At 40.9% G+C, this 17110-nt stretch overlaps 1 protein-coding gene across 1 annotated transcript in view; it reads left to right on the top strand.

Moving 5' to 3' along the window:
- The window catches only part of PARL (presenilin associated, rhomboid-like), a 22144-nt gene extending 9572 nt beyond the window's left edge, over positions 1-12572 (top strand). Inside the window, exons 2-9 of the mRNA XM_009880795.1 lie at positions 142-298; positions 2906-2954; positions 4772-4867; positions 6279-6428; positions 6933-7003; positions 8353-8454; positions 10298-10395; positions 12251-12572. Coding sequence (XP_009879097.1) covers positions 142-298; positions 2906-2954; positions 4772-4867; positions 6279-6428; positions 6933-7003; positions 8353-8454; positions 10298-10395; positions 12251-12368 — 841 coding nt within the window. The 3' untranslated portion in view covers positions 12369-12572. The remainder of the gene's footprint in view (positions 1-141; positions 299-2905; positions 2955-4771; positions 4868-6278; positions 6429-6932; positions 7004-8352; positions 8455-10297; positions 10396-12250) is intronic.
- Positions 12573-17110: the final 4538 nt, after the last annotated feature.

Raw genomic sequence — 17110 nt, forward strand, 5'->3', positions numbered from 1 at the left:
CGGCGAGGGGGTCAGCGGCGCTTTTATCGCCGTTAAGGCGGGAGCGTTGCTGAGGGCTGAGCAACCGGGAACGGCGTGCGGGGGCGGGCCGGGGCGAGCCGGGCTCCCTCGGGCGGGGAGGGCGCCTTCGTGATGACTTGTGTCGGCTGTCGCCCAGTTCACAGGCTCTGCCTTCGGGTCCGCCGCCATCTGGCAGTACGAGTCCCTCAAGTCGCGGGTCCAGACCTATTTCGAGGGAGCCCGAGCGGACTGGCTGGATAAAATACGGCCGCAGAAGAGAGGGGACTTCAGAAAGCAGGTACAGGGGAGCCGGGCGCACCTGCCCCCGCGTGCGGGGGTCCCCACGGGAGCGTCAAACGTCACCGCCGCGTTCGCCCCATGCACCGTTTGTGCAATGGACGCTAATCCTGGTCATCCTGATTTCTGACTTGAAGAAATAATAGAATCATAGAATTGTCTAGGTTGGAAGAGACCCTTGGGATCATAGAGTCCAGCCATCTACCCTACTCTACAAAGTTCTCCCCTACGCCATATCCCCCAACACCACATCTAAAGAGCTCTTATAAATAACACATGGGTTCGCAGCACGTTACGTTAGATGCGTTTCCTTATGAGGAAAACAACCCTATAGAATTCATTCTAGAAAACTGTAAGTCCCAATGTCACTGCAAAAGCTACACTGGAGAGAAATAGCATCTTCACCCTGAAGTGCAGGGAAGAGAGGTCGGTAGTACTGGTTTGTATATCCAAACTAGGTACCTTTTGATTTTTGACTGTAAAAAAATTCCATTTTTGCCATGTCTAAATGTTCTCAAAAGTGAACATGAACTCCCAAAGAGGACAGAGCTAGTTTAAATTCTGAACCTTGCATGATGTTTTCTAACGCTCTGGCTTCTGAAATGCATTTGTATTTTCAACCTGTACTTTTAATGAATATGAGGGTTTAGGGGGCTTTTTTCTTTCTGGCAGCTGACATTTCCACGCAAACACTTTGGAGTTTGGGCAGTAAGAGCAACGCAAGTACTGCAAGACTTGCTGTAAATTTAGTTGTCAGCCCGAGCGTATCAGTCATTTATTTTTCAGTTTAAATGTATTTAAAACTAGACTGAACATGCATGTATGTTTTACTTTTGTTTCAAGGTTACTGCCCTGGCTTCTGATGGACCAGGCTTGATTACTCTTTCAGGTCTGCTTGTCCAAGGGAAGTGGTACTTCTTTTGAAATGGGCACGTGTTGTGGGTTAACCCTGGTGGGCAGCTAAGGGCCACACAGCCGCTTGCTCACTTCCCCCACAAGCCCCCACTGGGGTGGGGGAAGAGGAAAGGAAGAATAAAAGCAAGAAAACTTGGGGGTAAAGATAAAACGACAACCAAAAAATTGCGAAGTAAGTGAAGGCTAAGAGAGAGAAGAGAAGACAATGTTAAAAGAAGTGATGCAAAGGCATCACTCATGGTCTCGTGAGCAGACCAGTGCCCAGCCAGTTCGTGAGCAAAAGATGGCTGAACCTCCTAAAATCCCTTCTTCCCTGAGCATGACATTATATGATAGGAATATACCTTTGGTTCGTTCCAGTCATCTGCCTGCTTGTGTCCCCTCCCAGCCTATTGCGCACCCCCAATCTATTCATTGCAGCGCGCGGAGTAAGAAATGGAAAAGGTCTTGATGCTGTGCAAATGCTGTTCAGCAAAACCTAGAACATTAGTGTGTTATCAGTACTGTTCTGGTCAAAAATCTAAAACACAGCACCATGTATGAGCTGCTCTAAAGAAAATTAACTCTGTCCTATCCAGGCCCATGCTTTCTTGCTAGGTGCATATGAACTGCAGGTGACGTTATGATTGCCACTTAATATGTTAAGTAATTTTGGTTTTATACTTTTATTTTCCTTCAAAACCTGAAGGGGGATATCTGGTGATTAGCTATCCAAAAAATAAAACAAAACTGCCCTGTTGTTAATAGGCTGAAACTCCCAATCCCTGTCTTCAACTGGTAAGTTCTCTTTTTAAAAGTTCAGGGTCCCCCAGTAGCTTCTGAGGGCATCTACTGCTTGCATTTTAGAAAAGTCATGTTTGGTTAGTGTTCTTATACTGGGGAACTTTGTAGGCAATACCGTTACCCATATCCTGTGCCAGAGAATTAAACAAAAAAAATGCAATAAATTTGTTACTTTGGTATCAAATAGCGAATGATTTGTTTCATACAGCATTATTTCCTGCTGCCTCCAACCTACAGATAATTTGTATGATATTGTCCCCATCAGTGGGGCTGGAGGGTCATTGAGCTATCAATAAAATATTTGTCCAAAATGATTTTGAAAGCTGAGGAAGGGAGAGGGGGTTGGAATTTGTCTGTGGGCTTACCAGGCTCAAAATAAACTTTTTCAGGGGTTTTAAACTTGGAGGAGGGCTGGGTGAGCTGGACGCAAGGGGGAATGGATTCCACATCTTGTGAGCCACCTCCGCAAAAGTGACCCTGGCACAAAAGTGGAATCTCTCACAGGTGGGTGGTGTGATGTTAGACAGCGCTAGGGTGAGGCTTAGTGGAGGCAGGGTTTATGCTAACTTTGGCTAATCCGCTAAAGAAAGCATTATGGGCTGGCTCCTTCTTTAGTACAAGCAGAGTTAAACCCATGGAGTCGTTTAAAAGGATAACCCCATTCTTTTTGAAGAAACTCTTCATCTATGTTGGGATATTTTATGAAAAGGAGGGTAAATAACTACTCTTGAGTAAGGAAACGCCAACTTGAAAAGCTAAACCAATCGGAAATAAAAAAGTTTGAAACAGATTTACTTAGCAGATTTCAAGCAAATGCTTTCCATTCTTAAAAAGGTAGAACGTTGCGTGGCTGGTGTTGAAATTGCAAATACTCTACAAGTGGCACTGATGTACAACAATTCCGTTTCAGGTTAACAGCTGGTGGAATAACCTGACTGAGGGTCAGCGGACTGTGACAGGTTTGTGTTAGCTTACAAGTATTAGACATTCACAGGAAGAGAAATATGGCAAACAGGTACAGTATGTTAAAACAGATGGCTTTCGTACCACATTTAGGTTGTTAGGCACAAAGCATGTGTAAACTCACACCTGCACATACACTATTTCTGCTACACTTCCTTCTCACAAACTAGTTTTTGTATGCATTAAAAAAAAAAAACACATATGCATCTGTGTGAGAGAGTGTGGAGGATTAGCTAGAATCTTCCCCTGGCAACATTTTTCTTAGGAACTGTGAAAAACAGCAAATGCTTTTAGAAGGAACATGAGTATATATTCCACTGAAATAAAACTCACTGATAATTTTTTGCTATTTTAAATACATAGCGTTGCAAACAAGAAGCTTGTGAGCTTTCCCTTGGTTATGATATAGTTTTGGTTGGTTGGTTAGCCTAACGTCACCTTGAAACCCCCAAGATTAATGTAATATGTGGAGAGAAATTGATGGGAACTTGATTTGAACCTAAGTAAGGTAGCTAAGCCATATCTGCCTTTATGTATTCTACGTGCTAACAAGTCCTGTTAAGAAGTTTTGTACAATGCTTTGCGTTGCTCTTCAACATGCAAGCCAAGTCATGATACAGATACAAATACTGTATTGGGGCAGGGGGTGTGAGGATTCATATTCTGTATTCTTTAGAGGATCCTTCAACATGGAGTTAATCTCAAAAGCAATATCAGTTCTAGCCGGTAGACCCTGAGCCATTCGGATACTCACCCCTGATTGCTGTAACAAGGTTGGGGTTACTGTGCTGAAATTGCTGAGAGTTCTGTAACGTCTTGGCGTAGCGCGCAGGGAAAATATTTCCTCTAATAAAAGAGCATGGTAGAATAGGATGGAGTGCCAAAAGAAGAAATCTGTTAATGTTTTGGTTCTGGGATTTATGTATTGTCGTTTTTCACAGTTCTTACATTTTGTTGCAAACTTCAAATAGAGAATAATTATGTGACATTTACCATTCTGTAAAGGAAGCACAATTACTTTCCCCTTTACTGTCTCTAGCTATTCTAAAACATTTTAAATACCTAAATGCTTGGATAGAAATAGAGAAGGCACTTTAAACAAGAAACAATAACTTTGCATCATCATGTTTCTAATTATTTACGTTCTTATTTAAACTGAAATAAGATTGCAGTAAACTGAAGTGATTTTTTTTTTTTTCTCTGTGAAGTAAAAAGCTGTGCGTTTGCTGTCTCCCAAAGGTAACTGTGCCTTAGCAATGCCAACTCAAATTTTTGTGCTCCATCTCTAAACACTGTCTTTACAATTACCTCAAAACCAAACCTCCCCAGAAACTGGAAGGGATGTGTACTGTGTGTCTGCATGCTTCCCTTTGCCTCCGCACGCAGTTAAATGCAACTGTGCAGCAGATTGGTGGCATTTGGGATTAAGCAGCTCAAAAGGCAAGAAATGAGACCTCTTAAGCTGGCTTTTGTTTCATTGGTTCTACGGTGGAATAGAAATTTGAAACCAGAGCTTGGACGTCTTAAGTACAGATTTTCTGGAATGTTGCATTCATTCATTACATCGTACATTAAAACAATTCCAATTAAATGTCATATTTCTGGAAGGCTTCCACTATATAAATGCAGCTTTCAGTATTTTTCTTTGCTTTTTCTGAACTCTTCGTAAAGTAAGAAGTGGATACTGCTTTTAATGAAATAGTGAAGAAAAAGTAGAATTCCTGTAAGCTCACTTTTGAATGCTTGTTTACAGTAAGCATTATGGCCTGTTACATTCATAACTTGCTTCTGTACTGTTTTTTCCTCTTCATAGGTATTATAGCTGCAAATGTCTTTGTATTCTGTTTATGGAGACTGCCTGGTATGCGACGGGTTATGTTTACGTATTTCACCTCAGATCCATCCTCCAGTAAGTGAACAGTTATCTGGGGAACTTCTATAAATTTGGATGACACAGAACCCCTGATTGTATAGCAAAAGCTTTGAATGGCACACAGCTTACTTGCAGCTCTGTCACCCACAAGCAATATCAGTCATGCCCAAATACATCATTTTGTCTAGGCAGAAAACACTTCTAGGGGGAAAAAAAGTTAGAAGTAATGGATTAAGAAAAAAAAAAAAAACCTTGCTGGTGCTTTTCTACATATTGTTAATGTCAAAACTGTTGCCTGCTGTCTGGCCTTACACTGCATTCAGCAGGATGCAGTTCTTGCCATTGTAAAGGGGAAGAGGCACTTCTCCCAGGGATATTACTGCTTTCCTGCAAAGAATACTAATCGTGCCAGTCTTCGGAAAGGCGGGGGAATAAATCATGCTATGTAATGCCATTCAAAAACTAGTCTCAAATGTGATTTTTTTTTTTTTCTTCCTTTAATGTTCCCTGGGATGCAGATAAAACAGTCATCAGCGTGCTTTCCTCTGAGAACATACAGAGCATTACTCTGTATGTTATGTACAGAGTCCTTGTTTCAAAGCTGTGCTTTGGGTCACATTGAAAAAAAAAACCCACAGAAACTTGGCTTTCACTCTGTGTGAAGTGTTTTGAAAAGGTTAACTTAGGAAAGCCAGTTACTAGTATTTAATGGCAGAACAGTTAGTTTTCATTTCTACAGTAGAGAAAAGAACTAAGAGACAAAGAACTGTAAGACAAAACATGCGTTAGGAGAGTACTTTCTGCTTTCCTCTTAATTTCTGCTGAGAAAGTGGAAACTCAACCAATTTCCCAATGCACACTCCAAAGCTAAAGGTAGCTATTATCCAGATGTGAGCATCAGTCACCCCAAACACTCCTATTTTAAATATTGTTGACCTTTAAAGCTGCTAATTGGCTTTTTTGCATTTTCAAGGCTGCTGTTTCAGTGAGGAGAGCTAGTAGCTTTTTGAAAAGAAAACTAGTTTTTCTTTGAGTCCATCTCTGCAGCAAAATAATTTTATATAGATGCTCATATAATATATTAAAAATGTTTCACCATATACATATATAAATAAAATCTTTTTTCCTTTCCAAAGCATAGGAGACATGTCTTAAGATAAATGTTTTATATGAAACATTCCCCAGTAGGTAATAAAGACTTTCTGAAGTAGCTGTTTGTATAGTTTGCGTATCTCTGGGGTATATGTCCTACCTTTCAGAAGGTATTGCTTGGAATTGGAAATTTGTTACATTTCAGGATTTATTACATAGCTTGTATTTGAGAATTCTAAGCATAATTAGCCTATAGTATGTTTTGTTAAGTTTCTAGTCTGCATGATATGTAAGTTGAAGCAAATTAAAATGCTGACTTTTTTTTTTGTTTTCCCATTGTTTTTCTCTTTTACAGAAGCCCTGTGTTCTCCCATGCTTCTCTCTACGTTTAGTCACTTCTCTCTATTCCACATGGCAGCAAATATGTATGTTTTATGGAGTTTTTCCAGCAGCATTGTCTCTCTTCTGGGCTGTGAGCAGTTCATTGCAGTGTATCTTTCTGCTGGTAATGTTAAATACATACATATATTTACAACACTTTAAAATGTATATTAATGCAAGTAAAGTGTGTGCATGGTTAATAGCTGTGTGATGACAGATGGCCATCGTTCAGTCCCACACATTGCTCTATACTAACTGCAGTGCTTATTTGCTGTCATACAGAATTTTGGTGGGTTTAGGATATTTGGCTTCAAAATATCATGACGATACAAGTATCTGGTTTTAAGTCATGCTTAGCTACCAAAATAAAGTAGCTCTTAATACAGACTCATGCGAAAAGATGACAGTTAATTCAAGTTAAAATGAACACATGCACACACACCCCCCCAAAAAAAATGCAAACCAAACAAAAAACCCCACTAAACAAAACAAAACCAAAACCCAAACAAACCAACCAACCACACCATCTACAGTAGCTTCTGTAGGAAGATGTTCCGATAACGTTGTAACTTTCTCATTCTTGTCTGCATTGCTGGCATTGTTTCCCATAATATTTTTTCCTTTCTAGGGGTTATCTCCACTTTTGTCAGTTACGTTGCTAAAATGGCCACTGGAAAGTTTGAACCATCCCTTGGAGCTGTAAGTGTCTCAGAATATGGGGGACCTTATCATGATCTCTGAAGCCATTTCCAAAGCCTGCTGTATTTTTTTACCTGCTTAAAAGCCAAGAATATGTTGGGGATAATGGAAACTAGGAAGGTTTACCAAACCCAAGTAACCAGGCAGTGATTCCTGTGCAAGAACTTGCCTGTTCTTCAAATATGTTAACTGTCTTGCAGCGGCAGCCCAGCAGTAATGCCACTTAATACTAATGGCCTGTAAACAATTACTGAACAGCAGGAGCTCTTGTCACCGAGCAGATAGTTCAGTTCTATAACTTGTTTCATAAATGTCATTTCCTAATTGCGTATCGGTCTTCTCTAATTGAAAATAGAATACTTTAGAAAGAGAGAATGTAATCAGACCATCAAAATCAGCGTGCGATACTAGCGGAAGCTGTAGGGCATGCTGTGCTGAAAGGGCAGCGCTCCTGCCAGAAGCCTCACACTATGAAAGGTCCGAGGCAGGTTGAGGAGGTGGTGTGGTTGTCTGTTCTTTACAAGAGTTTCTAGTAGCAGAAGATTTTAAAACGTTCAGCTTGCTACAAGTTTGAGGTGAACCTAGCCATTTGCCAAATTCTGAAAACGTCTTAGTTTATTTTATTAAATAATTTTGATAAAAGCCAAAAGTCAGATTCTTATTTTTCAATTGGAATGAAAACATCTGTTAAGCTGCCCTGAAGTTAGAATTTTCGGTAGCGCTGTCTATGTATCGTCCCTTTATCTTTTGAATAAACTGTATCTGGAGCAAGTTACTTTCCATTAGTCTTACTGATCTGAACTTACTGAAATTGCCACACATTGCATTAGTTTACTGTATTCACAGCCTTTCCATTGAGATATTTCATGGATACAAAAGCCCATGGTCAATTTAGTACAGACTGGGGAATTGCTTGTTTCACTGACAAAAGATTTCTTGTCCCTGTCTATCTTGTTATTTTCCTTGTTTTGGTGCAAGCTTCAGAATGATTCTCTTCATCTGCGATGTCTGTATTTGATTAATGTATTGTAAATTTATAGGGTTTACTGAGGAAAAAAAGCACATTAACATAAATTGTTACCTTAAAAATCAGGGAGGGGGGTGGGATGGTATTTCTTAATTATATAAGAGTATCTGAAGGGTATTTTTTTTGAGATATTGTAATTAAATAATGGTATCCTGCTTAATTTTTATTTTGAACTTAGCAGTGGTGCTTTGTAATTTGAGGTTTGCCACAAGGCTGTATTTGCAAATAAAAGCCAAAAGGAAAATGGGTTCACATGCAGAAAAATAAATTTCCCCTTCTGTAACATCTCAGCTTACTTCCATGTGTTTTAATGTATTTGCAGTCAGGAGCTATAATGACTGTCCTTGCAGCCGTATGTACAAAGATGCCAGAAGCAAAACTAGCCATCATATTTCTTCCAATGTTCACATTTACAGCGGGAAACGTAAGTACCTTAGAACTTCAAAGAAATCCTACTCTTAAAACATTTTCCCCATACCTTTCCAGTATCTGAGCGTGTGTCTTCTTCGTTTGTGCTTCTAAGCTGTTAAATTTATTTTGAAAGAGAATACAGGCCGTGGAAGTCCTAGAGACTGATTCTGAATTGTTGCAGCCTAGCACAAGTGTGTAGTGAATTTAGAATTATCCTAAATTCCATCCTCCATGAGTCTGTTTCAAATCTGATACTAATAGGTGAAAGAAGTTAGGAGGGACTCAGGTTCCCGTCTGAGGAGACATGCATAGACGCGCTGTTCTTTCTGATAGGTGATAGTTTTTATAGCAGCGCTCATTACATGCTAATCTTATACACTCTTTTTGAAGAAAAATTTATCAAGATGGGAAAAACAGAACTTAGCTTCTCAAGGGAGCTAATTTTCCAGCCCTGAAGGAATACCTGCCTTGCCATTTGTGTACCGTCTTTTGATACTTTTAAGAACACTGTTGGGATTAGAAATACACTACTGAGGCTTTTCTTCTTTTCTTCCTGTCTAGTACTAGGACTACTTTTCCGTTTCATTAAGTTCGTTTAAGCACATCCACTGCCCCATTTAAGAAAAGCAGCTCATGTCTATCTTGACTCGCTTTAATAAGTTAATCATCTTTGGTCCACTACTTAAAGTTATTTTACTGGTTTACTTAAAGCAGTTAAGCTTTGTCATTTCAAGATCATGAGATTTAATATTTTTTGTAAGCAAAGCTTACAAATTTGAACGAGCGCCTTAGAAGCAGCCTTCATGTTTTTCTTGCACTTCTGCTTGAGGGGACCTGTTTTCTTGCGTGCTACCCTTTCCCAAAAAAGATCGCCAAGGAAGAAATATTGGCAGAGCCAGAGAGAGCATTGCCATGAGGAAACACACATTGCAACAGTAAAACGAGCAATATTGGCTATTGCAGTGTGAGCATTGGAATAATTTTAACCCTAAGTAAGAACTTCTACTGTGTAGCTGTATTTGTAAACTGTGTGTACCGCTTTAGCCTACCTTACGTATACTGTAATCTCCTTTTAAAACAAGTCAGTGTAACAACATAGCTGCTATTCTAACACATGTGCTTAAGGAAAGAAATGTTACTTTAAGTAGGATTTCATCCTAATGTTAAATCTGTTGTTCTTTTTGGAATGAAGCATTTTGTAAAATTTTGCATAATTACAGTTTGTGTCACCTGAGGACGGTATACTTTTGCTCATGCTGTTTCCAGCCATGGAGTTGTTCACTATCATCCTGATTTTCTACCTTCCAACAGATGGGTCGTTTAAGAGAGCGTGATGATCAATTTATATCAGATACGATGACAGGGATGCTGCCCCACGCTTCATCCACTAGAGGATTGTGTTTGGGAGATCATATGCACATAAGTCTAAGCTATGTCAGAATTAGTGAAAGAGAATGTTACAGTTCCACAGTTTGTGGTCTCTTACAGCATGTACTCTTTCAAGTAACTTCTTTTTTCCTGACCTGAGTTTGGAATCTACGTGTAGCTTTAGAAATGAATATTGGAGAAGATTGAGTATTTGAAAAGGACACATTCCTACCCTGCATTATTCTGTAGCTGCCCATGGCTGTATTTTGGCAGCACAGTACAGCTAAGGACTGAGTGTGTTGGTTTAAAACATTTTTGTTTGTTTGTTTTTATTTTTTTTTATTTTACAGTGATGGCTTTGATATAAAATTTATGTGATATTTTTTGATCCCAAATTTTTGCTGTGTGCCAGAATATGAAACTTTGTTATCAGTGACCATTATATGCTGTGACTGATGCTGCCCGTTCCATGTTCTGTTCCTTTCCAGGCTTTAAAAGCCATAATTGCATTTGACACGGCAGGGCTTGCTCTAGGCTGGAGACTTTTTGACCACGCTGCACATCTTGGGGGAGCTCTCTTTGGAATGTAAGTCTATATTTACTGACTTCTGTTTGTTTCGTATTTAAATTCATCCCTTTTTTTTATTTTTTTTTTTTCCTCTTTACTTCGTCTTATCTCTGAAGCGTGGGGATTTTTTTGAAAGTTGTCTTAAGTAGCATTGAAGACAACTCGCTGTTATCCTTGTAGCGCTATAAAATTGTGTGGAAAATACTATTAACAAATTCTTAGAACTGAAAGAAGTTGAGTTGGACTGCCTTAGAACGATAGCTTAGCTGTCAGATTGTCCTGTCACCGTAACCTGGGCTGGCTGTCTCTGTCCTGCTCTCCCCAGCTCATTGAGGAGAGTCACAAGGCAGAAAAGATTCTCACAAAGCACAGCATGGACAAATTAAAATAACTTTAGAATTAACAGCTAAGAAAATTCCTTTGTCACAGTGTTTTTCCTCTAATTACCAATTTAGAGAGAGCTACAGAGTTAGTATAAGCTCAGGCCAAATTCCTTTGAGCAGCCTCTACTGCTCTTTCTCAGTGTTGCTGTGTTGTCTTTGTGTGGGGCCTTCCTAATTGGGAAGAACTACTAGAAACCAGCTTGTAGGAAACAGTTCTGCATTGTTCCATGTTTGAACTATGTTACCTAATGAGTGTTTCCCCTTCTACCTGATCGCCACGTTACCTTAATTTGCACACTTATTGCTGAGAGCTTTTTTAAACTTTTTATATAGGCATAGTAAAAGCCTACCTCACATTTAACAAGGCCAGACAAAGAACCAGGTGGAGGATGCTTTTATTTTGGTCTGCGAACTGGTTTGCCTTTGTTTGCTATTTTTTGGCTTTAGCATCAGTAAGTTCTGTGCTGCAGTCTCCTTCCCCCCCCTTCTTTGGCATCACAAATGCATTGCTGTAGTCTTGCTGATTCGTAACTACTGTCTACCATGATGCTTGTTCATTACAATACGGATTCACATATTATTAAAATAGGATAGCAGCTGCAGTAAAAATTGCCCTGACAAGTATCTTTCCTTCCTCACCTACGTATGTTCTACCTACACGTTCTACTCTGTGATCGTTTTGGTCACTTCATCCTAAAACAGGGCCTCTATTTATGACATATGTTGAGTGGCCAATGTATTTTCTACACATCGCCTCACAGACGGTTTTCCCCTTCAGAAGGCGGCTGTATGATTTAACAGAACAGCCAGTTTACCTGGCGCTGGCTGATGGCTCCTATAACAGTGGTTTTATTATTCAGGATTGAGATGCGAAGTTAGGCTTGTCGCAGAACCTTCAGCCTGTTTTCATGCAGTTGCTTCCCCTCTCACCTCTCGACCATAACCTCCCTTGCTTAATCGCTTATGTTGATGTTCATATATCAGCATATATAGTTCTCTATGAATATAAATTAAGCTAGAATACTTTGATAGATTAAAATCTTCATTTAGATGTTTATGGAAGAAGATTCACTTTGAATGGAATGTATCTGTCTATTATGGGGCAGTTGAATTTACATAACAGAAGAAGACTCTCACTTGGTGGTGTCAGTAAGGATTAGCATGAGCAACAGTACTGTTTTAACAGTCTCTTAAATGAAAATAGTGTTTTGCATCTTTTTAAGTAGAAATTGTGAGAGCGTGAAATTAAAGGCATGAAAACCGTACCCCAGGACCGAGATAAGCAAAAAACACAAAGAGGTTAACTATTAGGAGTCAAGAGAACAAGTGGCTTACCTGCCACTGCCACTTCCCAAGAATGATGCTCTTTCTGCCTCAGTTTATCTCATCTCCTACACTAAGCATTTGAGTTACTTGATTTTAGTGATCAGCCTGTTCCTCAGATACAGAGAGAAGCTGCAGTTAGTTTTAACTGGTATTTTCTTTTTCAGGTGGTACGTGACTTACGGCCACGAGCTCATATGGAAGAACAGAGAACCACTGGTGAAAGCTTGGCATGAAATGAGGACAAAGAACACAGGAAAAGGAGGAGGTGGAAAGTCTAACTGATTCTAATCCTAGAGATTCCTTGTGCCCAAGTGGTATATTACTTGAATTGGGATTGAATTGGTTTTGAAGGTGTTTTTGCTACTCCACATTAAGCCTCTGAGGAGCTGAAGTTTCTGATATAAACTACAGTTACACAAATGCGTATCAATAGAAAATGAACTCTGATAAAGGTGGAACAATAAAGGTTTTTATCTTATTGCTCTCTGAGGTAACAGTCTGCATTCGATTTTTTAAAGGAGGACTAAAAAAAAAAGCTTTCTAATGAAGCAACTGAAAGCTCTGCCCAAAAAACTTCAAAATGGGGTGCAACTGGCTAACACTTAGGAAGATAAACGTTTTTAAAACTGAAGAGGTTAACGGATCATGCATCCCCCTGTTGTCCACCAAACAGCACTAAGTGCTTTCCTAGAAGGCACGCTGTAGACCGATTGGACTCAGGATAAGGCTAATGTGGTGAAGTTCAGTGCTCTTTATTACTGAAAAGATAAGTCAGTGGTCTCTTTTTGATCTTAAGCTGGAAATACATAAAGTGATACTGGATTGTTTGCCAAAGCTTACATACCAGTTAATGGTCTGGCTTTATTTGTCAGCTGTGGCTTATTCAACCTGTTTTTAATTTCTGTCTGCTTCCAAGATGTTGTCACATCTTGTTAGAATTTACTACAATGATAGCTTTTTCTCTTTCAGAATTATGTACAGTAGAGGAATGACTTACACTGTGGGTTTGAATATTTTGCCATGAGTTATACTGCTTTCTATATTTTTTCACTGCACAAGGCTTTTTTTTTTTTTTAAGTTGTGCCGTATTGCTAGTTTCCTTTAAGGTTTTTCTAAGAATTTTAAAACAGCAACATTTGGTTCAGAAGGTGCCAATTGTAGAAAAATAAGCAGCTTCAATAAAAATACATGAGGTGCCCAAGATCAGCAACGCGGTGGCTGGAAGGAACTACTAAAGAAAACCTGAGAGCAGCACCACAACTGATATTCCTGTCTACAAATAAAAACAAAAACTGGGTTTTGGGTATGCTGCTACTCTGTGCCTTGCCTGCAAGGATGACTACCAAACCCCTTGCAGGGGGCTGAGGAGTCTGCCCAGGTCCGAGCTGGTGGGTTCAAACCCTTAACTCTTGCCCGTAGGCCGAATTAGTCGTTCTGCATGGGCTGACTTGCCAAAGAACACGTTGCATCTGTAAGAAGCAGCTTGCGCCTTTCTACTTTACAGCAGTGCTTTGCAGAACATGTATTTCCCAGAGGGATGAAGAATACATAATGCTAAACGGCACCAGCTGTAATAAGTGATGGAGTACAAAATTGCTGCAAACTCCCTTACTGCCACAGGCCAGCGCTCAAGTCTAAACTTTCTTCCTTGGAAAATAAGACACTCGAGGATTTGTTTCTTTAAGCGCCTGGCGATTTAAGCACTTAAAAAAAAATGAAAGAGTTGGGAGTATCTAATACTCCTTTGCTCTGCTGCAGAAGCTTTCTGGCTTTCTGTTTGTCATCTGTCACCTCTTTTCTTTTCCCGCTTCCTTCTCCAGTACCGGGGACACAAGCATGCCAGCTTTTAGGGCTTCAGCCACAGCGCTGCCCTGCCTGCAGCAGAGGGCGGGCAATGTGCAGCCCGGTGCCACCTCGCACGGAGGCAGGGGGAAGCCAGCAGCATCAGCAGATGGCCACTGAACAGGCTTATCATGAGGGGGTATTTCACGCCAAAGAAGCTCCAAAGCCATAGCTCACCATGTTTTGCATGGGGGGTTTGAACCTATTTAACACTTATCTGTTGTCTTTGTCCACTTCCTATTATTTTTTTTCCCCTTCTCTTCCTTGCATTACCTCTTGCCCACTCAACAACTTTTCTAGTTCTCTTCAACACCTCTGTATGCGCTGAGGGTTTGTTTTGGAGATCCTGGCTGAAAGCAGCAGGGGGCAACATTGCAGGAAATGCAGTGTGTAAACCCTAAAGAACATTATGTTTTCCAGGCCTAGAAGAATAAGCCGAGGTTACAATTAAGTTCATCACCGTAGTAGCCAGTTCCTACCTCAAAGTTTGAAAATCATGCCCCTGCATGACTCGCAGAGGCCGGAGTCCCGCTCTCGCGGTCCGTCAGACCTGCGAAGCAGCGTGGTGCTGGATGAGCACAGAGCCGTTCACAGCCGCCCCTCCAGAGGCGATGCCTGTGCTGCTGCTGGAGCCTCAGAGTTGCAGGGGCACAAAGCTCCTGAGAAAGCAGCCTCGAGCCGCCAGAGAGGTTTGGAAGTCACTGACTTTTCATTCAGTGGCTGCGGTTTGAGGGTCTTGTGCCTAAACTTCACCTTAACTTTAGGCCTTAACAGCTTTCACCCTTCTAAAGGCTGTTCAATACCTCAATCTTCCTCCTTTATAGAAAGCCTAAAGGTATTCAACATACGTAAGATTGTACAAAAACATTCATGGGGCCAAGCACGCGGCTTTCATGTCGTTCTGCACCTGAGCCTTCGTGCAGCAGTCTCTGCCAAAGGGAAACTCCTCTGTGGTCCAAAACGACTCAAACTGCAATGGGAAAGTCAATACTCGGAGCAGTCAGACAAGGAACGGCCTGGAGTTATGACAGCTACACCAGAGTAAACGAGACACCTTTCTGGCAAGCTTCTTGCAAAACCTGGCACAGTATATGCCAGTATCTCAGTATTTAGTCACAGCTTTGAATGGCAAAGAAATCAGAAGAAAAAAAAAACAAAACGCCAAGAAACAGCCAACCACCAAGAAAAACACACAAAAAAACCACACCAACAACTTGACCCCAGAAAAACCAACAACAAAAAGAACCAACCACCTAAACCAAAACTAACCACATGGAAAAACCTTCCCCCCCCGCCTTTTCAAAGAGCTTATTGTTGTGAATAAAAATACAATGTGGTAATTATGTGGACACTTGGCAGAGAGGCAGCTAGCGTTTGTGTAGGAAAACAGCACTAAGTGTAAAGTCGTGGTTAATTGTGTGGAGACACAATCCTCCATCCCTTTTCAATGGCTTTAAGAAAGTCTGCCGTGGCCTTGCCGTTCTTAACTGCACTGGAGCAAAATATTCCTTATCTATCTGCTCTATTGAAATTCCATTTTAGCATTAGAACACACAGTGTCTGTTTGTGCTTCCAGCCCCCATTCCTGGCAGCAGCGGCTGTTTTGCTGTCTGATGCGGTGGCTTGCCTTTGTCTTTCTGTGCAGCATCTCTCCCCCACTCCCCCCAAGACCCCCCCAGCTTTTAATCATGATAAGTCTATTCTAAATGCAGACAACTTTTTAATCTCATCCAGTCTGAGAAAGGCCTTGTGCCAATTTCATCCTACAAGCTATGATGAGCAGCTGCTCGAAGCTTTCCTGGTGCTGTAGGTGGGCTCCGAGACGCACAGTGCCAGAGCCGAACTCGGTGCTAGGAAGCGGCAGGCACAGGGAGAGCAGAGACATCCGATTTATTCTGCAACGTATTTTGCTAAGTCAGGCCTAGGAACAAGGATCAGAGCATCGTTTGTACTGTGCCAGTGATAGCAGAGGATAAAGCGGATGTTCTGTGTTCTCCCATGACAGTAAAATCCATTTTTCTTCACCGGGGTAAAGCGTTATGAGTTTCACCCAAATACAATTTATTTTTTACAAATTACTACATAGAGCAGAATGGCTCTAGAAAAAAGAAAAAAAAAAAAAAAGAAAAAGAGCAGCAGAGAAGTAAGAAATATCTCCCCGCATATTCCCAGAAGTAAAAATTCCGTTTGGGTGTTTTTCAGGCAGCAAATGAAACACAGCATCCAATATCCCATCCGTTACTGTGTCAAGACTTCTGTGCCAGACCAAGACATGGTTACCTGAAATTTCTGAGTCCCCTTGTCCTGGCTGACACACGGGGGGGTGCGTGTGTGAAACCAAAACTGCTGGTAGCACCAGCAAGCATCAAGTCTGTTATTTAGGACAACAGGACCATCTGCAAGGGAATTTCTGTCTATCCCTCCATAACAGTGTTTCAAAGAAAGGCCAAGCACTCGCAGAGTGGTTCTGCCCCAGTCCATATCCACATTTCTAGCCCTCCTCCCCACCAGAAGCAAGTGCAGGTCTGGACTGAGGTGCTAATGCACTAAAGATACTGCTTTAGTTCAGCTGAGCAGTCTGTAAATCTTCTGGAGTTCCACTGCATTATTAATTTCTTATTAGATCTTATCAGATAATCACCTGTAACTGGATGATTACATTCTAAAATTAAGTACCTGTCTAGTTAGCCTTTAAATAGATGATTTTTCTAATAGGTGGCATCTCAGTTTGTCTGCATTCTTCGCTTTCACAGCCTTATATTTCCTAGTTTGGCAACCTGTTGGGAGATTCAGCTTTGGTAATAACCATCTGAATGGGGAATTGTGGAAGAGCATTATGGCCTGTGGCCATTTATTACATAAGATGTCAAATTTCAAAAGCCAGACTTATCCCCGATGTAATTCTGTCAGCTTCAGTGGTTTGCACCAGGACTGTTTGATTTTGAATGTGAATGTATAAAAGATAAGCTGTAATTTCCAGTTTCTGGCAAATGCTAAATGCTGCAGACCGTAACGGTGTGGACCATATGTTAAGATATGTAATAGACGCTTGGATTTTGGTCAATAGGTAGTATTTTAAAAGTGCAGCAGTTAAACTGTAAATGTGAAGGAGGGGGGGGCGGGGGGTGTTAAGTGAAGGTTTGGGTTTGGCGGTGGTGGGTTTGTTTGTTGTTTTTCCTCTT

Source organism: Charadrius vociferus, unplaced genomic scaffold (genome assembly GCF_000708025.1).
Source record: "Charadrius vociferus isolate BGI_N301 unplaced genomic scaffold, ASM70802v2 scaffold643, whole genome shotgun sequence".
In the NCBI taxonomy this organism is placed as follows: Eukaryota; Metazoa; Chordata; class Aves; order Charadriiformes; family Charadriidae; genus Charadrius; species Charadrius vociferus.